Source organism: Plutella xylostella, chromosome 29, assembly GCF_932276165.1.
Source record: "Plutella xylostella chromosome 29, ilPluXylo3.1, whole genome shotgun sequence".
Taxonomy (NCBI): Eukaryota; Metazoa; Arthropoda; class Insecta; order Lepidoptera; family Plutellidae; genus Plutella; species Plutella xylostella.
This window is the reverse complement of record NC_064009.1, coordinates 7,606,373-7,633,548: the sequence shown is the minus strand read 5'-3', so window position 1 is coordinate 7,633,548 and position 27,176 is coordinate 7,606,373. Positions and strand designations below refer to the sequence as shown.

Below are 27,176 nucleotides of genomic sequence, written 5' to 3'. Positions count from 1 at the left end.
ATTGACTTCCGCAAACTGGTTACACAAGACTGCTAAATATATACTTACAAGTAACCAGAACTCATGGCTGATGATGATGATTGATCAGACTGGTCCCCTGACGAGCAGTACCGTAATGTCCTAAGGCTGTCTGCTGCCTTGATACCTAAGTAACATAAATATTAGTTATACATAAATATGTTTTGTATAGAATCACGAATATCACGATCGCTAAAGGGTGCTGTAACTGCCATTAACTGCTGTATGTCTAGTCAAAAGTTTCGTAAGTTTGAGTAAACGTTTCGGTTGGACCAAAAATTCTGTGGAGTAACAATTAATTGACTGTTGAGGGACCATTGATTGATTCATCGGAGTTTGAACCATTTAAGCTAGGTAATCTAGGTATATACTAGTATGCAAGACTATATATTAGTATGTAAGTACTACCAGTACCTACTACACACAAGGGCAATGAAAAGGTTCCAGTGACAATAGCACCGAATTTCTACGGAAAAGACTTCTGCAATATTGAAGTACATAACAGAGAAAATCAGAATATTACCAACTAAAAACATAAATATTTTGATCAAATTCTAAATTAATGGCTTTAAAAAATTGGGGTCATCTGAAATTTTGCAAGTGGAACTTTTTCATTGCTTGTAAGTGAGGGTAGTAAGTACATAGTAGAACCTTCTTACACGTGGAAACAGGGTTCAAGGCTGACCCTACATTGTATCATTCCGTCTTCCTTCCGTTCACGAGATATAGAAATAAAATCTATGACTGCAATTAAACTTCCATTGATTAATTAGAAGTAGGATTCACATGATTGTTATAAAACTTGGGTGCCTACAAAATCAATTTCCTGCATGTAATTTGTAATCAATCCAAGTTGGTAGTTAGCACATAGGTACATAGGTATTGTCTGTAATACATAGACGCTGTAAATAGAAAAAAATGCAATTAAATGTAAGGCAGTAATGTTAATTAATTATGAAATGAATTATTGGTATGTATTCTCTGAGTACGGTTATTATAATTCTTAATTAAGTATTAACAAGTTATTAATAATTTTTTAAACAATGTTAGTGTAGGTACTTATCCTTATCCTTACTAATATTATAAATGCGAAAGTAACTGTGTCTCTCTGTCTGTCTGTCTGTCTGTCTGTCTGTCTGTTACTCTTTCACGCCAAAACTACTGAACGGATTTGAATGAAATTTGGTATACATACGGTCTAGACCCTGGGAAAGAACATAGGCTACTTTTTATCCCGGAATTCCCACGGGAAAACTTTTTAAGGCGAAGCGAAGCGCGCGGGAACAGCTAGTAGGAAATAAATGCCTTAGTGACTCCTTATTTATTATTTATAAAAATATTACTTTCTGAAATTATTACTTATTATATTAATTTGTCTAGTACCTATGTATCAAGAATGTGCCATCTTTCAGACCCGTAAAAAGGGCTGGAAATCGAACCCGGAACGCTTGAGCGGAAAAGTAAGCGATACGCGAATGAAGTTAATTTTCGCCCACCTTTTATAAATGCAGTAATAAATAAGTAAGTAGGTAGGTAATAAGTATGTTTACTCAGCTGTTCATTACAGTAGAGTAATGCTTATGACCAAATTATCACCCTCGCATCACCATTTTTACAATTAAGTAAGTAACTATGTATTATTTTCAGTTAGATATTTAGTGCTATAAGTTTTTTCAGCAGGATTTTAATGAATCCAATTAAAGTTATCGCGCATGCGCTTAGATTGCGACGTCACAGCGCGACTCGGAACATTGTTTTGCGTTTTCTGCTATTTCCCAACCACTTCAGTACCGGCTACAAAGTGTTGTATATGTGTCGCGCCCGCTCACGCCGCGGCCAGTCCTGTTCGTGACAGCAGGGAAATTGGCTGAGTAACCGACAGCCATTGCCTGCAACGAGTGAAAAAAATCGCGAGTTTTTCATTACAGTGGAAAATTTTGTTTCCAATTTTCCATTTTTTTTGACAATTTTTACAAGTTATTTCGAAAATAGAAATTACATGTACAGGTTGCTCTATTTACCGGTGTTTGTGGGAATCCGATAACTGTTTGCCGTAATTTTATTAGTAAGTAGAGGAAATTTTACACAAACTTTAAATTATTTTAATCAATAAGCATAATTAACTATTAACAATCAGCACATAAGAGGTTAATATATTATAACGTATGGTATGTAATTATTAACGATACATATAAGTAGTTATTGTTAATACTTACCTCGTCAATAACTACCATCCATGTTACATTTACATTACACGCATACATACCTAAAATATTATGTAAGTAGTTAAAGTAATTGTGTACATACCGTTACTACCGTACCGTATCAATATAGGTACAAGGAAGAATTTCATCTGTAAGTACCTATATACCTATGTTCTTACCCAGACGAACTAGACCATATTATATTGTCAGCAAATTTTGAAAATTTGGTTTCATCCACCCTATACCTACGAAATTTTGATCATAATTCAAACAGGTCCTTTCAGTAAGTAGGTACCCAACACGACATACTATAAGCAACATTCATAAAGGATTAGATCGCGAATCCCATTTTTTTAGCAAATTCATAAGTACATTTTGGATGGGACCTACAATCATATAGGTAGGTACATAATTAATTATTGTTGGTATACTTTTGAAACAACTTCGACAGTAAGTAATTACATCATTTCTATAGCAATAACTCTTTCGCGCGAATAAAAGAACTTCACTAAAATTATTTGTCTATTCGCGCGGTCAACTTTAGTCGCATAATGAAAGTTGCTCGTCGGATACGCTAAACTTCCACTGATAAAATTCCATCCTGTATAATCTGCACTCAACGTAGGTAGGTTACATTTTGTTATTTTCTATGGTACTTAAGATAAGACATTCTTTACGATTAACACTAGTGGGTGGTACAAGTTAATCCGTGTTGAAGAAATACCGGCTATCACTTATCATTTGAAATGATAAGAATTATTGCAGACACTCAAAGTATTACTTATCTCAAAGTTTGTCTCTGATAATGATAACAGTTGATCTTGCACCATTTCTAGCACTTAGGTTACCTCAAGTGTTATTGTTAGCTTTCTGAAATTATCTTTGTATCATATAATACCTAATAATTCTTTCAAGAAAGCAGACCCAAAACTTAGGATGTAAATTACATGCATCATAACCTCGCAAAATAAACAGTTTTATGCGATCTCCCATATAAAAATATGGACAGGGTGTAAATGTAGGTAAATAGGGTACATAATATTTATAAGGATTAGGATTAGGTACTACAGGCAAACCTTATGGTTCTGGTACCTTTTCCCTTGATGCCCTCTATATACCTATTTACAATTAAATACAATTGGATTCGTAACACTTCAGAAATATTTGTTCCGTTTCATGGTGTATAATTTTAAGTTTAGTTTAGTAAATACTTAGGTATGATAATGGTACTTAGCTTCGTAAGAACTCAAAAATGTTATTAAATAACATACGGTTTACCTGCAATCACTCGTATCGATAGATTGATCCTCTATAGATAAGATTATCTACTCGTATTAAATAGGTACCAACTTAATTTTCTTTAGGTATCATATTTGTCACGTTTGTATAGACTAATATAAAAGAAGATTAGTAAAGTTATTCGATATTATCAGCCATTTTAGATAAGACATGTATAATAGTTTTATCAGAAATTGTCATACGGTTAATAATATTAACGAGGATATATAATTTGATAGGTCAGTATATTTGCATATAATAATAATGGAATAATAAATTATCGTCTGTTTTTTAGTCTCAGATACTACACAACCTGAAACATTCTGAACGGTTCATCAACAGTCGATTGTCCCGCAATTAATAGTGACGTATATTGGTGGGACAATCGACTGTTCATGAACCGTTCAGAATGTTTCAGGTTGGGTAGTATCTGAGATTAAAAAACAGATGTAAATACTAAGTAAACAGGGAGTTCATTTTTTTTTCGTGAAAATGCCTTTGCTACTTGGTGGCCCTAAGCTACTTAGGTACTTTAGTGAATATCCCTACTACTTACCTATTCTATATATTGGAGCTACGAAACGACGTAGGCTTTTAGTAGCGCTAAGACAATTATTTTTTTTAGTTGGAAGTTTTACATCTTAAAAAAAATACGATTTAAAACTTCTCGACCCATTCTTATTTTCCACCCTGTATACTTACCTATAAGTACTTAGACATCCTACTCTTAAGCAGGATATTTACATATTTAAGTACTTACATACCTATTTAAAATAGGTTTAAAACACGTTTCATTCCATATCAATCCTTTATTCCTAAACTGATCGGTTGTTCCGATATTGATAGTTGTTCCGTAACTATAAATCAATACCTACGAACATCCTGATTTAAAAAAACAGCATTTCCTACAACATGTCGCATTTATTACCATACAAGTACAGGTTAGTTTTTTCATGTGTAGTTACTTGTTATAAGTACCTACTCGTATACATACAGATACAGGACATGATGCTAGTTCACCGACTCCATTTCTTCACTTCCGTGATTGTCGAGGTTGTCTACTAGCCGGAGGGTATCCAAAACAGCCTTTTTAGGACATGTTTCTGTAGTAGATGCTTAATGATGATAGGTATCTCTTGGTACGTAGTAAAATAAAATCCCTACACCATGGAAGTAGAAAACCCTACACATATTAATCATAGTCAGTAGAGTAGCGGTAAAGCGGTAAGTATTCAGTTCTGCTTCTTATTATTTAGAAAGGGCCAATACCAATAGATAAGCGAATGCGACATAATGGTTGATATTCATAATGAGAAAGGAGGTTGTTTCATCCACCCCCAAAATCGCAATTTGAGGTACCTATATAGAAAAATAAACTTCCCTAGGTAGGTTACCTAATGTCGAAACACATTGCGATACCAAATTACCTACGTAAAATTTGATAAACGAAAGTCTAGACTCAAATTAATCACATAGATGTGGGTGTTGATACAAAATTGTTATGGTTTGTTAGCACGTAACCTACAAGTACAACCTAAACGCTAAATTACAGAATAACGTTCCTACCTACCCTACACAGTCTGTGTTCGTGTAAGTACTAAGTAGGTGAATAAATTTTAGGCTTGTAAACTAGATCACCTAGATATGATTTGTATACATTTTAATAGGTATAGTTGAAGAACAGCTATGTCTCGAAATAATTAACGTGTGAGTTGAGTAGGTACTTTCTGTGTTTGTGCAGGGCGACCTATTTACAGAGTTATCTTTAACAGTAAGTATTTACATACTTTAACGTAAAGTACTTACTCATTTTTCAGTTTGTTTATACTTGACTAATATAAATTAGATAGACAACACGTAGACATGAATCTTACTTTAATTAAATTAGATAAAGTTAAAAAAACTGTTTTTACGTAACATTTACTAGACAGCTATAATAATAATTTATGAGTACGGTACAATAACCGTAGATACCAAGGTAATCAAATCAGCAATCAGAGATATATCCTAACTATATCCTACCTAACTAATATTATAAATGCGAAAGTAACTGTGTCTGTCTGTCTGTCTGTCTGTCTGTTACTCTTTCATGCCAAAACTACTGAACGGATTTGAATGAAATTTGTAATACATACGGTCTAGACCCTGGGAAAGAACATAGGCTACTTTTTATCCCGGAATTCCCACGGGAAAACTTTTTAAGGCGAAGCGAAGCGCGCGGGCATAGCTAGTAAGTAATATATAAATAACTAGCTGTTCCCGCGCGCTTCGCTTCGCGGACAGACAGACAGACAGACAGAAACAGTTACTTTCGCATTTATAATATTAGTTAGGATTAGGATAAATAAGTATGTGGTAAGTATAGGTAAAATGTAAAGTTATGTTTATGTACTTTACCTATGCAATAAATAAATGCAATGCCAAGGCCAGCTAACTATTTACAACATAAGTACAATGTCAATGTCATACACGGTCAATGTATTTATGTAATTTATAATAATTTACTACATTATAGAAACTTAGTACCTAGGTAAATAACCAAAAATAGATACCTAACATTATCTCCTCGGCTTTCCTCAACCAACCTCGTACGTCTTTCTCCAACCTCGAACTTTTTACTGGATTGTGTTTATTTACGTCTATTCTTTACTTTATTCAAACTTGTTCAAGAAACAAAACAATATCAACATTTTCAAATTATACCGCGCGTCTTTTAAAGTTGACAGAGTAGAATATTTGTAATGGTTATTGCCTCGTTAAGTTTCAGAATAATAAATTATTTCCTCGCACTATAACTATAAAGGATGACTCACGCCGAGTCACGCCTCATGCTACACCTTAAATCCGTTGCTCGGCATCACTCGGATGCCACACGGTATAGCGTGAGATATCCTTAAATTGGTTTCAATATAATCAGAGTGCCCAACTTATTCAGAGTCCAACCAAGTTTCTTAAACAACCTCAGATTAATAACAATCTAGCAACATTACTCACAGAGTATGACTTGTCAACATTTTGTAATGTCAATCTGACAGTTGACATGTTTACGTTTTTCATTAGTTTTCTTTCACACGATACGATTCAAGAAAACAACATCAGTTTTTCCTAGTTCAAAGTGTAAAATAGACGTGTTTTTTGTGTTTGTTTTTATTGAAAGTGTATTATGCGTTCCTCCTTATTCCGTCCTTCGAATAGACGGTCCAGCAGCGACGATGGTGGTGAAACGGAGCCATTACTTCGACAAGACCATGATATTAATCATGCGGGCACTTCTACTTCATACGACACAGTAATTACGTAGTTTTCTCTAGTTTTGTACTGTTCATGGTTATACAGATTGGCGTGACTGAATGTCATGGCAAGGAATTCACCATTGAGGATTAATCCTATTTTGACCTACTTTCAAACTTAGCGAAAGTTTTTATTATGTGTGCATACGAATGCATGCAGAAAATAATATAATGTATTATAAAATATCAATGAGTCTGCAATATTTGTATTATTACGTGGATAAAGATGTATCTCTTTGTCATATTTATTTATTTAATCCCTTATCACACAAAATACAAAAGTTCTCAAATATTTTGCCTTTTAATAATAAATAATAAATAAATAAATCTTTTATTAATCTGTATCTGTTTATGATATATCAATTGATTTCAATCTGTTTTCTCTTCCCAGGGGACAATGTTCATTCTTATTAGTACAGCACAGCCTTGCTAATTCAGATAAGCATAAACCAGACCCTTGCCAGATAATGAACAGAACATTATACAAAAATCTAATACAATATGTATAATTATTATTTATAATACACATACTGAGACATACTAGTCCTCTGATAATATAATGCCTATTAAGTATGTTAGATTGGGAATCTATAATGGTTTAAGACATTTATTTCACATCATTTCAAACCATATATTATCAAGAACTTCATCATCATTGACTCATTACTACCCAGACTACCCACTGCTACAAATATGTTGATTCTAAAGGCACAAAATGGAATTCTAGCTATGCCAAACTAGTTATAAAATTAGGCAGTGAAAAATGAGATTTACAATAACACTCATAATTATCTTTTTACAGTAGTCAATCAACAATTATTATTCCTTGAGTTGACATCCAGAAAATTTAAAAACTAAGATTTACTGATTTTAATTTAACATGTGATATTACTGACCATGTCTACTAATCCAAGAGCATTACATTATCAACATGTTTACAGAAAGTTTCTTTGTAAAATGGAAGTTTAAAACAATGTAAAATAAAAATAATTCTCTTTTATTACAGAATCGCCCAGGCATGGCGGAGCTCGGAGTGTCGCAGTCCCAGCTAGTTGACAATGGGCGCAAGTTTCCACAATACATCGCAGCTTTGTCAGGTAAAACGATTGTCATAACATTTAGCTTTAACTCCTTACTGACTTTGGGAGGAGGAAGAAGCATGATAGATAGAATATTCTTTATTTGTAGGTGCACAAACAGAAAATAAATGACAAAACTTATATAGGTACTAACAAATACGTACAAAAGTCTTATCACTCAAAGATTCCTTGAGTTCCTTTAATTATGGGCTTTTAACATGCATAACTAACTCACTTAGTTACTATAGATGCAATAGTGAATTTCAAAATTGGAAAGCATGTTGAATAGTAATATTATCTTGTGGTCGCATATCAAGTTTGTGGGCGAGTATTTGACGCCCCTATTTATGTGAAATATTTATACAAAATGTCCATGAACTTACATACTGCTTAAGCTATGTATATTATTGAAATTAGATACCTATTTATGATAACATAAAAAAGGATCCTTTAAAACCTTTCATCTTAAAACATTGAGGTATAATTCCTCTTTTTTACTTACTTTAGTAGCATTTTAAAAAGCCCTTCTTCTAACTTGTCTCCTTTGCGTATTCCAGCGACGCTGGGCGCGCTGGCGGCCGGGTCCATGCTGGGCTGGTCGTCGCCCGTCGTGTTCGGCATCACGCAGCCCAACAGCACCGACTACAGCTTCCCCGTGTCCGCCGCGCAGGGCGACTGGGTGGCCTCGCTCATCAACCTGGGTGCTGCCGCTGTCTGCTTCCCTATAGGCTTGATAATGGACGCTCTAGGCCGAAAAACCACTATGCTGCTACTCATATTACCCTTCACCCTCGGCTGGGTATTAATCACCTTCGCGCAGAATGTAGCCATGCTGATGGTCGGCAGGTTCATTACTGGTATAGCTGGAGGAGCGTTCTGTGTGACCGCCCCGGCGTACACCAGTGAAATAGCCCAGGATTCCATCCGAGGTTCGCTCGGCAGCTACTTCCAGCTCATGATCACGGTGGGAATCCTGTTCGCTTACGCCGTAGGCAGCTATACGTCTGTGTTTGTCTTCAATATTCTCTGCGGCTGCATTCCGTTAGTCTTCGGAGCGGTATTCTTCTTCATGCCTGAGAGCCCCAAGTTCTTAGTAGTGAAGGGTCGCAACGAGGAGGCCAGAGACGCCCTCATCTGGCTGCGAGGCGCGGAGTATGACGTGGACAGTGAACTGAACGAGCTCAAGCAGAAGCAGCAGGATGCCATCGACTCGCCCGTCTCCTTCCGCTCCGCCATCACCAAGAAGTCCGCGATCAAAGCGCTGGTCATCTGCTACGCGCTGATGTTGTTCCAGCAGCTGTCTGGCATCAACGCCGTCATCTTCAACACTTCCCAGATCTTCTCGAGCGCGGGCGCGTCCATCGAACCCTCCATCGCCTCCATCATCATCGGGGTCATTCAAGTTGTTGCCACATTCACGTCCAGTCTGATCGTGGACCGCCTCGGCAGGCGGATTTTACTGCTGTTCTCGGCGCTAGTGATGTGCCTGTGCTCCACGGCTCTCGGCATCTTCTTCTTCCTGAGCGACGCGCACGGCCAAGACTCCTCCATAGTGCAGGCCATTTCCTGGCTGCCTCTCCTCTCGCTGTCGTTATTCATCGTGAGTTTCTCTCTCGGTTTCGGTCCGATCCCGTGGATGATGGCGGGCGAGCTGTGCATGATCGACATCAAGGCGTTCGTGGGCTCCACGGCGGGCACCTTCAACTGGCTGCTCAGCTTCACCGTCACCAGCACCTTCAACTCGCTCAACACCGCCATCGGCTCCGGACAAGTCTTCTGGCTGTTCGCCTCTATCATGGTTTTAGCCTTCTTGTTCATCTTCTTTATTGTCCCGGAGACGAAGGGCAAGAGCGTGGACGAGATCCAGGTGATCTTGGGCGCCGAGCCGCAGCCACAGAGAAGCGCCGAACAAAAGAAATAATAAGGATAACAGACTGAGCTAGTCTCAATAAGAATTTTACTAAAAGACCCGTTCGCGCGGAGTGTTAGCCGTTTTGTAGTGTTTGTATGCATGTTTAACTTGTTATGTCCTCGGTTTCTAGGCAGTAGATTGAGGTACGATAGTGCTGCCTGAACTGAGGTCTATTTAAGTCTAGTCTGATGCCGCAAATACTGTGTAGGCTTCACCGCGGAACATGTAGGTAGTTTTAAATATTTATTGTGTCCTAACCAACTGTTATACACTTGTTATAGTTTTTGACCCACTTTTTGAGATAGATCATGGGGCCGCTTATTTTTGTTTCCACTTACACAATATCTATTAAGCAAAATTATATATTTAACTAGAAAGAGTAAATGAAGTAATGTAAAAGGTATGAAAGGGTTCATATCAGAAAAAGGCCCTAAAATGTAAACTATGAAGTAATGAATTTTTATCTATATTAAAGATGGGCCGAAATTCGGTAGACATTCGGTTCAACCGAACTTCGGCAGGTTTAACCGAACTTCGGTATTCGGCCGAAATTCGGTTCAAATGCCGAACATTCGGCACACCACAATTTCTACAATTTTGTATGAAAAATACAGTGTGAAATTTTGTCAGCGACGTTTTTCTTGGAATCTACCTGTAATGCTTGGCCACTTTTGGAACCACTCTGAAATAGCAATAAAGTGAAAACGTTTTTCTACTTCTAAACATTATCCAATCTCTATGATTTTTTAGAATGTTAACGACGCAATAAATGAGGAGGTTAATAGTTTTTTTTCTAAATTTGCCACAGATTTGAAGTTATAGTCACCTCAAGTAACGTATTTTTTGTGATCAAAACTGTGTCGAATCAAGAATGCATTTTTTTAAACGATACGAAGCGATAAGCGATTGACATTTATTAAGTAAAAAAAAAACCGGCCAAGTGCGAGTCGGGCTCGCGCACAAAGGGTTCCGTAGCAGCAAATATAATAAACTTTAAATCAACCTATCTCAAAAACTATAAGAGATACTTTGATCAAACCAAAAATCGTTGAAAGAGTTAATTAGCATGCATCACCTCTATTTTTTTTAGAATTTTATACCCCGTAGTTATAAAAATAGAGGGGGGGGGACATACTTTTTACGACTTTGAGAGCTGATATCTCAAAAACCGTTCACTTTAAGAAAAATGTTTTTTAGAAAACTTTATATCATTTTAAAAGACCTTTCCATTGATACCCCACACGGGTATGTACATCGAAAAAAAAAATTTCATCCCTCAGTTACATGTATGGGGGGCCCCACCCCCAATTCTTTTTTTTACTATTTAGTGTCATATTTTTGTAGCGGTTCATACAACACATATTCCCATCAAATTTCATCACTGTAGTACTTATAGTTTCCGAGTAAATCGGCTGTGACAGACGGACAGACGGACAGACGGACATGACGAAACTATAAGGGTTCCGTTTTTGCCATTTTGGCTACGGAACCCTAAAAACGGTTTCTCCCGAAACGATAAAATCATCAAGAAAAGTCATCAGTCGCAAGCAATGCCTCTCTATCTCACCCGTGCCCGGGGCATGAGAGCACAAGCGATAGCAAATGTTTTCTTAAATATCTGTTTCACAAGGTATACTTTCCTCTTAAAAAAACATAACTTCCGTTTGAAAGCGTTTTTCCAAAAACGCCCAAGGCTTTCCCCGTCGTCATGCTTCCAATTTTTAGAACTTACCTCCTAATCCCTGGCCCCTGGAATCTAGAAGTTGCCGAAGATACCGCCAGAAACAGCCTACATAATTCATTTTTAGTTTAACTTCTAGATTCTAGGCGATAAGGAGGTAGGTTCAAAAAATTGGAATTAGCATGACGAAGAGGATGGCCTTGGCAGTTTTTGAGTATAATAGAGCCTTAACAAAATAAAATTTTAGAATAGCTGTGTTCGTTTTTGCGGGATTTCATCGACAATTAATAAAGTAATTCAGTATTTCGGGTATATTTCCCTGCCTTTGGGAGCTTCACTGAGGAAATTCCACCCTGTATAATAGAATTACAAAAGCAACAAATTTAACCGAATATTCGGCCGAAGTTCGGCCGAACTTGTAATTTTAACCGAATGTTCGGCCGAAGCCGAACTTCGGTTCAAACCACATTCGGCCCATCACTAATCTATATCTATTTCTGTGACATTAAAGAAAATGAATTGTCTGAATTTTATATTAAATTTATACTCGTACATTAACAAAAAAATATGGGAATAAGTTAAGTTAGTATGATGTCTCAAAAACTATTTTATTTAATATTTAAGTAAGCATTTACGTTTATTGTATAGATTCAGAGGAAATCCGAATGTAAAAGTGATTCACTAACATTATGCCATAAAGAAGACATTAGTAAGTTAACAGTTGTAAATATAACTTTAGTACTAAGTAACTTGGTCGTTAAGTTAGTACAAAGTTAATGCACTGTTTAGTAAGTTCTGTTTTCTTAATACTATGTGTGGATCACTTTTATATTTGGCCTATTGTGTATGTTTGTGTGTGAATGTACATATGTAAGCCTCTATGCTAATGTCCAAATACTATAAATTATAAATATGTATTGTAAAAAATATATCTTGCCAATTTGAATCGTTGCCATATATTTATGGACAAGATATTATTAAAATTTATCATTTATCAATTGCATTTCAATTCCTTATTTTGTAATTAGGTCTGAATGGCTTACGTGAATTGGCTGTAAATAATATTAAGATATGTTTAGAAGAAATAAATGGTTCTGTATCATTGTTAAGAGGTCGTTTATTTTCACGTAATTGGTTATAATATAATGTACAACTTGCAACCAAAGTACATACATGTCCAAAATAATTGGTAGGTACCAACTCTCATCGGTATTCTACCAGGAATGTTTCCTTGTTATTGAATCCAAGTTTTAAAAAAAATGTGCCTAGGGAGGTAGGTAGTTCGTGAGCTAACTTCATTCTATAAGGTCTTAATAAAGAGACCGGAACCGGATGTCGTAATTTACCCACTCTATAGAGTACCTATCAAGCGAGCCTGCGAGAGGGCTTCCCACACTACGTTTGCTTGTTCGTAATCTCTCGGTACTAAAGTTACGTGAGCATTTCAGCACCAAAGTTTATATGCAGAAAAAAAACATTTTTGCGAATTTTCAAATGTCGCTAAACAAGAGTAGTTCAGAGTTACCCCCTTTCTGCTTACTATACTTGTAAATTTATCCAGATTGTTGTTCTCCTACCTACAAAATGAGGGTAGACATTTCGATTCTGAAGGCAGAAATTTTAAATTTAGCGATGTCAAAACCTTAATTTCTTTGTTTAAAATTCGACTCTATGATTGTTTACGTAAATGTCATTTTATGCTAGCAAATTTTTTAGTTTGACAGCGTTAAAATTAGAATTTCTGCCTTCAGAATCAACATCATTGGCGATGCAAAGATGATTAAGCACCTATAGATCTGTAGGTAATTATTTAGGCCAATGCATTTTGCAGATTCCATTGACCTTAGTCACAGCGCAGTATCAAATGATTGACACAAATCACGCCATCCGTTACCTATCAGGTTTAATTAATGTAAAGCGACTCTTATTACAAAAACAACATTTTATAATACAAAAATATCTTTATTTTTTCTGATACGAGCAGTACCTAAATAATATTATGCTATAATAGTGCCATTTATACTAGCATTAATAATAAATGAAATATGTTTATGAACATAAATTGTATGGAAATGGCCACCACAACACTCACCTACCTAGGCATTATACAAAGTAACAAATAAGTTGACTTCATTTGAATGAACAAATAAATCAATATGAATTAATTAATTTTATAGAGTATTTTTTTATGTAAGTATGTAGTTAGGAAAATTTGGTAACTACCCACATTATAGGTACACTGCATAATAATAATATTTCGATTAGCCTAAAACTATTATTATACAAATATACAGACCAGTTTTTTGGCATACAACTCTTACAAACTAAACAAACATTATTTGTGCACCAATTACAAATTAAGGCTAGACGTTCCACCACCTATCTTGGAATATGCACTTCTGTAGAAGTTACAACAGAACAGGGAGTTCATCATGGCGTTGAGGGACGAGGAACTGTCGGTGCGGTACAGTCCTGATGACACTTCCTCCACATTAGTCTCCCCAATGAACTGCTGCAAATCACTCTTTGGAAACCCATCCTTATAGTACTGCTTAATAGTGTCATAAGCATCCATTATGACAGAGATGAACAAACTTAAAACAACATAAATGTACAAACTTATAAATGAGTACAGATACACTCGGCTGAACCACCACAGCATAGGAGACTTCCTGGACATGATGGAGAATGTGGCAAACATGTCATCTCCGTTGATCAGAGAGAACAGACATTCAGATGTGGTTGCCAACGATCTGAACTTCATGTGGTAGGGACCCAGGATGAGCCAGCCACAGAATGTAAAGCCAGCATATAGGAGAAGTGCACAGACTGAAAATCTGAATATCTTAGGAGCTGCCTTCTTTAGAGTAAGTATTACAACATTGTAAGTTTTAAAGAAGCCCAAATATCTGAGCACTCCAAACCAAACTAGCAAGTTGCCAGTCCCCAAGAACAAGGAGCAGATATTGTACTGATCATTCTTAAACTGGTTCCTTTCTATTTGCTCTTTGATAGCTGATCCCATTATGATAAGGATGTCATTGACAATGATCATTATGTACCATATGTTCAAGAACTCAAACCTACTTTCCAAGCTGAGTTCTTTGTTGTAGGTTTGTCTGAAAAACTGTACAGTTAACTCTTTCAGCAATTGAGCTCGGTAAATGGCACGGCTACAGAGGCATAGAGAGGCAGAGCAAATAGCAATGACAAATATGTTGAGGATACTTCGGAGTATTTGGTCTATTTTATTGTTAGTGACGTAGGCCTGGTCTCCCTTGCAGTGCAGCTCCACCGGCTCTGCCTCCAGCGTCAGCGCCATCTGTCCATCGTGATCTTCATTGTCAAACAAAATGGCAATATCAAATCTGTAGCAATCTGGAGGGGTGATAGGACCTGCAGCTCTAAAGTTTATTGTTTTGATTGAAAACATTAACTTAGCTCTCACAAGTGATGAAAAACTAATATTCAACCCAGCATTTTTCATAAACAATTGAGATTTAAATTTTGGTTCACCTCTAGTAAAGTTGATACATGTTTCCACAATTTCTGAATTGAATTCATAGCTTTCATTAAAGCCATTGATAACTCCTTGTTTGAAGTCATACTGACAGAATACTGGATCTGGCATGGTGTTGTTTTCATTATCATAGGAATATGGTCCTATAGAGTTCTTTGTTAAATTGAAATAGCCTGCATAGGCATAATCTAGTGTGTCATAGAATTCTGATACTTTGTACACAGCCAGTGGGCCAGCCCCGGGTGGGTAGGCATTGATCTCCCTTGTGGAGTCCCAACCAAGCAGGAACAGGTGGGAGAAGCTGATCCGGTTGTCCCACGTGTAGTTGACGTGGTTGTACCTGCTGTGGGCGAACAGACACAGCTGGAACGTGACGAGGATGATCTTGATCACTTGCACAAAGAACTTGAAGGGGAACTTCCTCTTGGCGCGCCACTTCTCGATCGGGTTCATGAAGAAGAACTGCAGCTTGCGCCGCATCTTGGTCTCGAGCTGGCTGATGGCGGCAGAGTGGCTGCCCTGCGCCGCGCAGTGGGCCCCCTGGTGCGCCGAGTGCCCCGCCTGGCCTTGAACACTGTCGTGGTCGCCGCAGCCGTTCCGCGTCGAGTGATGCTCCTCCTCGGTGTCGGAGCACGTATGCTCCTCGGCTGACGAAGACATTCCTTCCAGCATTATGAGCTCGTCGTGAATTGCAACAATAAACAAAGGACTAGGGGTGAAACTGAACACAGAGATACTGTTAGCACTTGAAGACTTGCAGTATGATTTACAGTCCGTAGAGTAGTGCAATTATTATAGTGGATGTAAGCAATTTACATAATATCCTTATCCTTGCTTCTTTTTGCAAAAACAAACAAAAATACACCCACCATCCTGCCCCTCCACAATGACAAAACCAGCTGACACTGACAGTTATCAATCTCATGGCATAGACAATTTCACAGACTGGTTTGCATCCTTGTCACTGCAAGGCGTTATTATTCTGATTTCTCACGCTTGTTGGTGACCTCACATCACATCACTCCAACGCCTCTGAACCATAAAACCTACAAATCTACTCTAAAAAATACACGTATCAACTCACCATCTACAATAGCAAGGCGTTCCTAGCGAGGCTCTTATTATTCCGAGCGAGCGACAAAAAATACTAATCTGGGTATAAACGAAGAAATAAAAAATAAAAATATCAAAAGTGCATTGTTTATGGTCGATGGAAAGTGTTTTTCGTTGGTGTCGTACGTAATAAATTTAGGATTTTCAATATAAATTCGTAATACTGTGCAAAAAACTGTAACACAATAAGCTACAGTGTTTGAAACTAAGCCATGGCTTTAACGGTTGACAAACTAACCAACGAGAACAGGTAAAACTACTTGAGATTACGTGGTCTATTTAGATAATGTACAAGTTCCATACGAGGAGAAAGTTTACGAAAATTTTATACAGTAAATAAATATCCGTTATATATTCATCACATTAGAATCAAAATCATAGATTATTAAATTATCTACTATCCGTTCAATAAAAAAAAATAACTGCTGCATAATATTTGTAAATAGATACCCTCTTCTATTAATTCAACTCCACCTATTATTTCAGATTTTCTGGTGACAGTTTGATCCAGTTCCTCCTCTACCTGCCGTTTGGCCTGGTCCTGCTGGCGGTGAGGGTTGTGCTGGTGCTCGTGCTGTGGATCGCTTCCATCATACTGCCCAAGAAGTCCTCCTTCAGTCATTTACTGTCAGTCCTAGCATGCTGTACTTTTGGTAAGATATTGCAATTATTTTGACTTGTATTAATAAAAATACAGTTTGCAGAAGAAAGTTACAATGGTAAAAATTTATTTATCCAAGCCTATTTACCTACCTACTACAGCATGATGTATGCATGCATGGTAGAACATAGCTCTTTTATTCAGCTATTGATTCCCATAAACAGTATGTTACTTTCTTGGAACATCACATTCTTTCTACATTATTATCATGCTAAATTTCATTCACATCTGTCTTGAAAAGATTTTACAATACTTTTACCTAATAAGGTGGTGGTTTTAGGAATAAATTGAACGTATAAAAAAACAATATAAATAAAGAAGGAAGGACACTAGTTCAAGGTGCAGTGCATATTGTATATTCCAGTCCCTTTGTATTTTATTGGCATTGACACAATAATTTAATTACTTCATTCATTGCATTCTTTGGCAAAAATACAATGTATGTATAGGCTTGCATGACCTTGGCATTCCTTATCCAACCAAGTACAAGCATATGAAATGAAAATAATATTCAATTAGCAGATTTCTGGCTCTTAAATTCATACCAGAACCTTACACTATCTGATCAACCACTATGGTTCCCAAAATACAATTAAATTAATGATATTTCACTAATTATTTATTCTGTAAAATCAATAATCAACTAACATAAAATTATAAAATCTACGATCCACAAATAGCTTCGTCATTAACCTATATAACAAATGTTATCAGCAATATGCCTCGTCAAAAATCACTTATTGTATGTCCATTTTCAGGTGTATATGTGAAGTTAAAAGGCAAGCGTGACCCTCGGTGCAGCTTACTGGTTGCCAACTATGTGTCGGCACTGGACTCCCTGGCTTGCGCTCATGCACTGGGGACTATTAGTGTGAGTGTTACATGTTATAGCTTTATACAGTTATTATTATTGTGTATTTGTATTAGAACTTATAGATCCAAGTATGGTGTATTTGTAATAATCATCATGTACAGTCAGCTGCATAAGTAGCTATACACTTTCGAACCTTGTCAATCTAACAAACTGCCTATCCATTCATTGAAGCATTGACGGTTCGTCAGATTGACAAGGTACAGAAGTGTATAACAACTTATGCAGCTGACCGTACTTACCTAAATTGCAGAACTAATAACTTTGGCAGGAGGCTAACCTAAATCTGCTCAAAATTGCCAATTTAGTTACCAATTTTTTCACTAATTACCTATAATTGACTTATTTCATGGTAAAAAACTTGGTACACCATAAAAAATTGCCTTATATCTATAATGTTGTTTGCAGCTAAGGAAATGGAAAGTGCCGCCATTTTTCGCGTCATCTCTCGGCATCAGGAGCGCGGCGCAGTTCGTGAGAAAGTGAGTGCACCTTCATTTGCATAACTCGATAGTCTTGTTGATATTTTGTGATTGTTTATATTTATGACCAGGCCAGGGCCTTTCATCCTTTGAAGACATCCCACAAGTTCTTATTTTATTTTTATATGTATGACCTACTACTACTTGTGTAAGCTGCCCTCTGCCCTATAAATATTTTGTGTGTCTAGCAAAAGTTCATGACTAGAAGTTACGAGTTACAACCTTTCCTGATAGTTTATTTTCTCAAGTTTAGAATGCATACTCACACACATAATACTTCAGATACACTACTCTGTGTAAAAAGTATGGGGAAAAGATCAATGGTACAAACCAAATTTATTTTATGCCCAAATTCGCCGCGAGTACTAAACTCAACCCTGGAAACATCGTTAAAAAAATGTTGTGATGTTTGGATAATTCGTTGGCGTATGTGTATCGTTTCTGAAGCATACTTTGAAGGAGATAAAATAAGTTTCGGTGAATAAGAAACTATTTTTGTTTTATTGATCTTTTCCCGATACTTTTTACACAGAATGTATAACTTTCTAGTACTTAGGTATCTATATTTTATTTAATAGCAGTTAATTTACATCTGGTCCTTTTATCTTTGTAGAGAGCACTTCGCGGACTCCCCGCGGCCCGTGCTGCTGCAGCCGGAGGGCGGCGCCACCAACGGGCGTGGCCTGCTGCAGTTCTGTGATTGGCCCTTCCAGATCGGCGGCCGAGTGCAGCTCGTCGCTATTAGTGAGTTGAATGGGACTTCTTTGTCTTTGATTATTTGGACCAATCAGGCGGCAGTAGTGATTTATGATGGTTGCATTTTTCAACTGAACATAATTTTATAGTTAAGTTATAACATGCCTACGGTATAAAGCTATAAAAATAATAACCATGGTTTAATTTTAATATATTTAGGCCCCGTTTCACAATGTCTAGTTAGTGGCTACCTGTGAGATAAAAGACATGCTGTAATTCTCTGTTATTATTTTTTTGACAGTGACAGCATGTATTTTATCCCAAAGGTAGCCGACCAGACATTGTGAAACAGAGTCGTGAGCACAAGTTCCGATACTATTTTCGAATCTACACGAAGGGTCACTTTTACCAAACGCTAACCGTATTTAAATCAATTTTTTAAAGACATTTTGTACCAACTGACAGACGTATGACAGGCTACTAAATACGTCTAGCGTTTGGTGAAATTCCACCTAACATGGAAAAAACAAATGCTAACAAATTTGCCTTAGGTACATTTTGACAGTGACAGTTGACGATACGCAACGTAAACGGAGATTTCGAATCCTGTGCTCGGGCAACAGGCCCTTAATATATTTAATTCTTTAATTCATTACACTTGTCCAAAATTTATAATGCACATGCAGATCTTCACACCCGCATCATTAAATCGTAAGAGCCTTAAAAAATCAATTGCATTTTGCACCTTGTACGAAAGAAATAGGAGTCAATATCATGTGTCACATAATCGAAAACAACCGATCTGTCAAAGATTTCTATGCGCATTATCAATTTTGGAGCACTGTATATAATAACTCGTCATGATGTGTAGCCCTCAATGAGTTTAGTTGGACGATATCTACATCGTAAATAAATACAACATGGTATCTGATTAACATAGCAAAGTAATTGCTGCATAAATTGTGCGATACAAATTGATGAATTACAATCAGCAGCTGTTTATTGAGTATAAAATACGTGTTTACATTTTATGTACAATGTACGTACGTGCTTAGTGCAAAGTTCATGATTTTATTTACATAGAAAACTGCAGATACCTACATTGTTGAAAATGTTTACCTACTTTTGTTTTAGCATAGAAACAACATAAAGACAAAACTCCATTATCTTCATACAAACCTCTTTTTAACTGGGGCTGTTATAAGTTTGACGTGTCTGTCCCTATATGTATTTATATCTGTGCTATCGCAGCACCTAAAAGCATGAATACATTTTTAGTTTTAAGGCTGATTTTTCAATGGTCTCTATTCCAGCGGTGGAACGTCCATTCACGAACGTCACAGTTCACCGGCCGCTCGACTCGGGCCTGCCGTGGGCCGACGTGCTCTGGTTCCTGTTCACTCCGGTGACGGTGTACCAAGTGACCCTCCTGCCCGTGGTGGAGCGAGCTGATGCGGCCGAGGAGGCCTTCGTGGAGACTGTTCGAGGCAGTATCGCCAATGCGTTGGGGGTATGTAGACCAATAGGCGGATGAATGAACCCTACTGGAGGTTTTCTCTAGCTAAGCAACAAAATGCATGCCATCTGCTGTACGTTACCTAATTGCAACAAGATAGTCGTTAGTTTGAGTGACCCCCCGGTCTGTCTTTGTCCGACGTGCTCTGCATGGTTCCTGTTCACCCCGGTGACGGTGTACCAAGTGACAGCTCACATAAATGTCTGATATTTCTTAATTCTATAATATTTTAAGTTTACTCGTATTGTTAATTCGCTCTTGCGGTGTTAATAAACCCATCTAATCTTTAACAATTTACAATTCATTAGTAAGTAATGAGATATGGATCAATTTAGTTCGCTCTCACCGGAATAGATAAGTTTGTCGCACTGTAACACGTTGTCTAATATGGCATATATAATCTACTAGCTGTTCACGCGAGCTTCGCTTCGCCTTAACAAGTTTTCCCGTGGGAATTCGAGGATCAAAAGTAGCCTAGGGTCTAGAACATATGTATACCAAATTTCATTCAAATCCGTTCAGTAGTTTTGGCGTGAAAGAGTAACAGACAGACACATTTTCGCATTATAATATTAGTTAGGATTAGGATTTATTACTTATCTCTAAATTCGTACGGCTCGTAGCGGACGCGGCCATAATGTAATATCGCTTTCATACCCCGCCAGCTGTGTGGCTGAACATTGAAGACGGAGCATAGCGTGCTGGCATCTAATTATACAAACTAATCTATATCCAGGTGGAGGCGACGGCGTACCGCTGGGAGCACGTGTGGGCGGGGCGCCGGCGCCGCGTGGACCTGCGCCCGCTCGCCGAGCAGGTGCGCCAGGTGCTGCCGCGCGTGCCCCGAGCGGACATACTGCGCGACCTGGGTGAGTGACGTCACACTGGCTACATACTGCGCGACCTGGGTGAGTGAGTGACGTCACACTAGCTACATACTGCGCGACCTGGGTGAGTGACGTCACACTAGCTACATACTGCGCGACCTGGGTGAGTGACGTCACACTAGCTACATACTGCGCGACCTGGGTGAGTGACGTCACACTAGCTACATACTGCGCGACCTGGGTGAGTGACGTCACACTAGCTACATACTGCGCGACCTGGGTGAGTGACGTCACACTAGCTACATACTGCGCGACCTGGGTGAGTGACGTCACACTAGCTACATACTACGCGACCTGGGTGAGTGACGTCACACTAGCTACATACTGCGCGACCTGGGTGAGTGACGTCACACTAGCTACATACTGCGCGACCTGGATGAGTGACGTCACACTAGCTACATACTGCGCGACCTGGGTGAGTGACGTCACACTAGCTACATACTGCGCGACCTGGGTGAGTGACGTCACACTGGCTACATACTGCGCGACCTGGGTGAGTGACGTCACACTAGCTACAGTCTCGTACCGCTGGGAGCACGTGTGGGCGGGGCGCCGGCGCCGCGCGGACCTGCGCCCGCTCGCTGAGCAGGTGCGCCAGGTGCTGCCGCGCGTGCCCCGAGCGGACATACTGCGCGACCTGGGTGAGTGACGTCACACTAGCTACATACTGCGCGACCTGGGTGAGTGACGTCACACTAGCTACAGTCTCGTACCGCTGGGAGCACGTGAGGGCGGGGCGCCGGCGCCGCGTGGACCGCTGACACAAAATCTGTGTTCTGAGAGTTTGACAGTTTGGTACAACTCAGACAACGCCATCTTTTTCTCCAAAAATGAACTTTTTTTATAATGGTTAAAAATTAACAAACTCCTCATTGGTTAGCGACGCCACCATTTTCTATCTTACATTAGCAATTTGCGATTCCAAATAGGATTTCGTTTTGTCAAACCTAACATTGCTTGGTTGGGAGCCGTTTCGCCGCCGCCGCCGTATTGATTTTGAATGAGAACACCACACTTATTATTTTACTAATACAACTAGAATGTAACGAGGTTTTCTTTCACCGTAATTATATCATGTTATATATTACGTTTAAATCAATACCAATGTTAAAAATATCATTATACGTCTTCACTCATAAACGAATTCCCTTTCCAGCGATAACGCGCAGCGTGGACTTAACAATAACGAACTTCCTTGAGGGCACCACGCCCTACACGCCCGAGCCGGAGGTCGAACCCGAGACCCCCGGCCCGAGCGCCGCGCCCAAGTACATCACGCCCGCGCCCACCGGAGTCTTCCCTAAGAACGCGAAGGACCGCCAACAGAGCTTCCAGGAGAGGAAACTGCAGATGATCGCGGCGGCCCGACAGAGGTATATCGAGAAACACGGGCTGGATGTCGCGGGCAATTGTTGATGCGATTGTCACGTTTTGAAGTGTCTTTTTGGTGCGGGTTTTAGTTTAGTTCCTGCTCAAGTGGAAGTATTTTCGTAGTGCAACCGATGATGGTTAAATAAATAAGGTGGACGTTTTAGTTCGTTACAGGATGACGTAATTAACATTGCCTTTCAAAAAGACACTACAAAATAAAAGAATGGGTTTCTAGTTGTACGATGGTTTAGTGCCTAATGCCTACTATGATAACTAGATAAATAAGCCAAAATATTTTACTGACAGAAATCATTAGAGATTATTATAAAATATGAAATACTAGTTGTCATGGTTTGGGTGAATAAATGTAATTATAATTCGTAATCACAATGCAAGACGATTAAAAGACATATTTTCGCGAACCTGCATTTTGCATTAAGGAGAGATCTAGTGTATTAAAATAAGAGATGTTGTTACATAATAATTAGGGCTCATTGTAGTTAGATCTCTGAGGGTACCCCTTTTCAAATTACCATTATATTTTTGATCAGCTATGTTTTTCGGAAAGTCGACGAATATCGATTAAAAGCAGATAAGATGCGAAATTATTACCTCTCAGAGATTTCTCCATATGGGTCCATCATACATAGATGCAAGAATAAAGGAATTGCTGCATGTTTGTGACGTGCCAACACGCATACTTTCATAAAATGAAACTATTTTGGAAGTTGCAGTTGCTATGTATGTCATTGTATGTATGTCTGACTCAAGTTGTAAAATGGGTAAAAATGACGTGGCTTTTGTAGCTACAAATTGCAATAAAATAACGAATCAATATTTTTGAAAGTATTGAAATCGGTTTAGCTATGTTTTTGGGTATCAGAAATCTACAAAACATCATTATTTTTGGAATCACTAGGTTAGGTTTTATAATATTTTTATGTATGACTCATTAGTCTTTTAGGACCACTCCAATACCATTCTATGTAACGAGAGTTAAAAACTGATTAACTCCATTAAGTATAAACATAATTATATATTATTTGGCCTTACTCTACTGTACAATTATCCTCTTATATGTTTTAATTGTAGCAATGATCGTAGGCCTTCAAGCATCCGTAACTTATTCAAAATTTTAGGCATCTATAACATCACCGTAATAATATCACGTATTCACGGCATGTACCTACCATGAAGTCAGTCAATATTGCTTGTTTGGTTTTTATAGTATTCTTAGTTCCTTAATTTCGTAATATCTAGTCTGAAGTAATTTCTGCGAAGAGGCTATTCATAATGATGAATTAACATTCTTTAATTGATTCAATATAGGAAGTTTCAAGTCACTCAGTCCAACCAATTTGACCGCCACAAGATAAGCTACATTTAAATGCTGCAATGGGTTTCGCTTTTAATTTATAACCATTCCATTTTTATTCAGTACAAAATAGCCAGAGATTATGAGAAACATGTTGTTATACCACACACAATGATCACAAGAGTGAGTGAATCACGGCAATAATTTGAACTTTTATTTTTATCTTCTATTCAATGGCTGGTAAAATATTTAAAAAAACATAGACAGGTTATAAATTAAGGATGTTAAAGACAATATTGGCTGTCTTCATGAAATTAAAATGAATCATAATGACGATCATCGAGCATTGTATTGTATATTGTACCTGTACCATTCTTCATCTGATCAGTTGTACACTGACTAACTGTATACTGGACAATAAATCAAAACTACATAGCCAGGCATCTTACATCTTACAATAGTCACAATGAACCTTTGTTGTATCAATGTGTTTAGTTTCATACAGCAAATTAATGCTATACATTCACATTTAGGCCCGGCGCCCATTATCGGCATCGGTACGACTCAGGATTTTAGGTGGCAAATAGCAATATACTATAACATAATGGCAATAAAGTAGAAATTTCCGTGATATGTGGTCGTAATAACAAAAATACCGCTTCGGTATGCTTGAGGCTGCTGTATCGGCAGACTTGAGAATGCTTCGGCATCCTTCGCTTCGGTACGCCGCCGGCGCCGAGGCAACACTCGGGGGATAGCTTGCCCTGCGGGGCGAGGGCGCCTCGTCATCCCTAGAACGTTGCAGCATGCCAAAGCATAATTGCCGATAGTGTGCGCATGTAGGATGCCGAAGGATCCTTTTCCTTGCCGATGCCGATAATGGGTGCCGGGCCTTACTCGCCGCTATTCGAACGGTGTAAAAACTCGCGCTCTCCATACCAATATTTTTAACGCACTCATCACATCATCAGTTATCCATCACTCTGAGTTCAGGTTACCCCTTTTTATTTCATGCGACCTACAGGTCTTTGTATATTTCCAACTATTTTTAAATTGTCCTCTAGTATAAATAGGTAAATGGTATACTTCGTGATTTTTAGGGATACAACGTCCCATCCTGTTCCCTAGAATTATTCCGAATATTAAGTTTGTCTATTAAAAATAAATAAAATTTGTTTCCAATGTCTGTTTTTTTACTTATTATACCTATAATGTGAATGAAATACTACAGTGTGATAGTTTGCAGAAACTGAAAGTCTTTATAGACCAAGAACGCTAATAAAAATAATAATGCAGCCTCAAGTTATCATCGAACTTTTAAAGAAAATGTATGACACTCTGTAGTCTCTGTACTACAAAAGGAGGATAAAATGAAAATACCCATATTAACTCAACAGGTACTAAAATATTATCACAGCAGGGAGAGCTGTTATGGCGAAGTGCAATGCTCAAAACAGTTCTCAGTATCTTACCCTTTATTGACCTTAAGACGTAAAACTAACAATGACAATACTTATTTCTTAGCAAATGTGATCTTCATAGCGTGAGTGGGCGTGATCTTGAACCCTTGCAGGGCTTCCTTGGCGGCGGCGGACTGCATCTCGTTGGCGAACTCCACAAATGCAATGTCGTGTCGGTTCGGAACAAGACGCACCTCTTTGAAGCCAGGGAACCTGTAAAAGAAGGAGACAAATGGTAATTTAATGAATCGCAATAAAAAGCAAAAGCAGGGTACTAGTGTAAATAATTGCATATAACTCTGGATCACGGTCCATAAAAGGGTAAGTGTGGTCAATGATAAAAGTGACAAAAATTTATGAATTTGCTTTCATATGTTAGTGAAAAAAAAATATTTATGTATATTTAGATCTCCCATAAGAATGCAAGAAAATTTAAATAGATCGGCAAGTCTCAACCTTCCTATGTCTACACAAATACATGAATACTCACTGGTTGAACAACATGGAGAGCATCATCTCCGAGGTCTCATCGGGCAGGTTGGTCAAGAACAGGATCTGGTTGGGGGGTTGTTCCACATTCACATTGTTGAGGAGACCTCCGGCAATGCCCACTGCTCCGGGACGACTAACTTCCTTAGCCTTCTTCTTGCGAGACTCATCAGTCTTGGGCATCTTTGGACGCTTGGGCCTCTCTTGGAATGTGCCCTTAACTTTGGCAATGAGGTCACTGTCAGTTTTGCAGTATTGGATTCTCTGAAAAATGTGCAAGTTTTTTTTTATAGATAGACTTTACTTTATGTAATAAGTTTATGATAGTGATGTCACGTTGGAGAACATTCAACCTCAATAAATAAAAGTATTACTTCAGGCTTTGCTAAGTACTCTCATGTTACCTTCCCAAATCATGACAGCAAAGATAGTATTGATGATTGTGGTGCCAAAGTATGTACACACAAAAAACATAAAACACATATTTATATGTATATTACACTATGGCAATTTCTCTAAACAATATAAAGTGTACATACCATTGGTTTGTCATAAAATGGAAACCCTTGCATACTTCTTAAGGCCACAGTGGCACTGGAAATTTCTTTGAAGATCACAAACGCTTGGCCTCTCATTTTCAGGGTTTTCATAGCCACAATATCAAGAATTTGACCAAATTGCGAGAAAATTGCATATAAGGACTTCTTAAGTTCTTCTTTCTTGATCTTTTCATTAAGGTTGTTAATGTATATTGTGTGGTTTGGCCTTATGTCCATAGCTGAAAATATCATTAAATAATTAAGATAATGTTTAGGTTGTCCTTTTTAGGTTATAAGTTTGAGGTTATATTATTGCCTGTACATAATATTGTAACTGACGAGATGCGGAGTAAAAACGGGATATGAACCGGCCTGAAATTCTAAAGTGAAACTTAGTGTTAGTTACTTATATTTAAAGTAAAAATGTATACTTACTCATTTTGAAGCAGTTACTAGAGGTACGCCGACTTTATAGAATAGTTATATTTATAGGCCCAGAGTTTGAGTACCTATGTAAAATAATTATTGAGGTGGACTTAAAACTACAATCACTTCTTTAATAACAATACAACGATAATGACTAGTGAATTAATAAATTCCAAAATTCGACGCAACAAAACTTAACAAAATCAAAGCGTCTCTTTTGAAAAAAAAACAACTTGCACAAACCACAGATTAGACAGAAAGCCTATTTTATTCTCAGAATAACAATGTTCCCGGTTACCGGTTTTTAACCTCATATGCCCATCTCTAGCTTACGTTTCTTTTCAAGCAAAAAGCTGCTAGTTTACGAC

The 27,176-nt window shown here is 37.9% G+C and overlaps 4 protein-coding genes across 8 annotated transcripts in view; 2 read left to right on the top strand and 2 right to left on the bottom strand.

Annotated features, from left to right (window-relative positions):
- Positions 1-10,188, top strand: part of LOC105391227 (facilitated trehalose transporter Tret1) — a 29,430-nt gene extending 19,242 nt beyond the window's left edge. For 3 of the 5 annotated variants that reach the window (XM_038118153.2, XM_038118146.2, XM_038118142.2), the window contains exons 2-3: positions 7,797-7,887; positions 8,427-10,188. In XM_038118153.2, the coding sequence (XP_037974081.2) occupies positions 7,797-7,887; positions 8,427-9,790 (1,455 nt within the window). In that variant the 3' untranslated portion in view covers positions 9,791-10,188. Of the gene's footprint in view, positions 1-1,785; positions 2,084-6,521; positions 6,790-7,796; positions 7,888-8,426 lie in introns of those variants that run through there. The other 2 variants (XM_038118160.2, XM_038118134.2) reach the window with 2 other exon arrangements.
- Positions 10,189-13,403: 3,215 nt separating this feature from the next.
- Positions 13,404-15,891, bottom strand: LOC105391226 (mucolipin-3). The gene has a single exon (XM_038118285.2). The coding sequence runs from the start codon at positions 15,652-15,654 to the stop codon at positions 13,813-13,815; it is 1,842 nt and encodes a 613-aa protein (XP_037974213.2). The 5' UTR covers positions 15,655-15,891; the 3' UTR covers positions 13,404-13,812.
- A 273-nt stretch (positions 15,892-16,164) lies between these two features.
- Positions 16,165-24,140, top strand: LOC105393307 (lipid droplet-regulating VLDL assembly factor AUP1). Its single transcript, XM_038117214.2, has 8 exons — positions 16,165-16,345; positions 16,582-16,748; positions 17,515-17,627; positions 18,036-18,109; positions 18,723-18,853; positions 20,119-20,315; positions 21,058-21,190; positions 22,365-24,140. Exons 1-8 carry the CDS (start codon positions 16,308-16,310, stop codon positions 22,622-22,624), a joined length of 1,113 nt encoding a protein of 370 aa, XP_037973142.2. The 5' UTR covers positions 16,165-16,307; the 3' UTR covers positions 22,625-24,140.
- A 1,141-nt stretch (positions 24,141-25,281) lies between these two features.
- LOC105393300 (U1 small nuclear ribonucleoprotein A) lies at positions 25,282-27,036 on the bottom strand. Its single transcript, XM_011565035.3, has 4 exons — positions 26,818-27,036; positions 26,383-26,621; positions 25,845-26,107; positions 25,282-25,567 (listed from the first exon to the last, which is right to left on the bottom strand). Exons 1-4 carry the CDS (start codon positions 26,819-26,821, stop codon positions 25,408-25,410), a joined length of 666 nt encoding a protein of 221 aa, XP_011563337.1. The 5' UTR covers positions 26,822-27,036; the 3' UTR covers positions 25,282-25,407.
- Positions 27,037-27,176: the final 140 nt, after the last annotated feature.

Excerpts from the sequence above, each read along its gene's own strand:
- LOC105391226 (XM_038118285.2), bottom strand. The coding sequence starts at position 15,654 with ATGCTGGAAGGAATGTCTTCGTCAGCCGAGGAGCATACGTGCTCCGAC.
- LOC105393307 (XM_038117214.2), top strand. The coding sequence starts at position 16,308 with ATGGCTTTAACGGTTGACAAACTAACCAACGAGAACAG. Across the intron at positions 16,346-16,581 it reads AAACTAACCAACGAGAACAG|ATTTTCTGGTGACAGTTTGA; the intron begins GTAAAACTACTT and ends CTATTATTTCAG. Across the intron at positions 16,749-17,514 it reads CCTAGCATGCTGTACTTTTG|GTGTATATGTGAAGTTAAAA; the intron begins GTAAGATATTGC and ends GTCCATTTTCAG.
- LOC105393300 (XM_011565035.3), bottom strand. Across the intron at positions 26,108-26,382 it reads CATTTTATGACAAACCAATG|AGAATCCAATACTGCAAAAC; the intron begins GTATGTACACTT and ends CACATTTTTCAG. Across the intron at positions 25,568-25,844 it reads CTCTCCATGTTGTTCAACCA|GTTCCCTGGCTTCAAAGAGG; the intron begins GTGAGTATTCAT and ends CTTCTTTTACAG.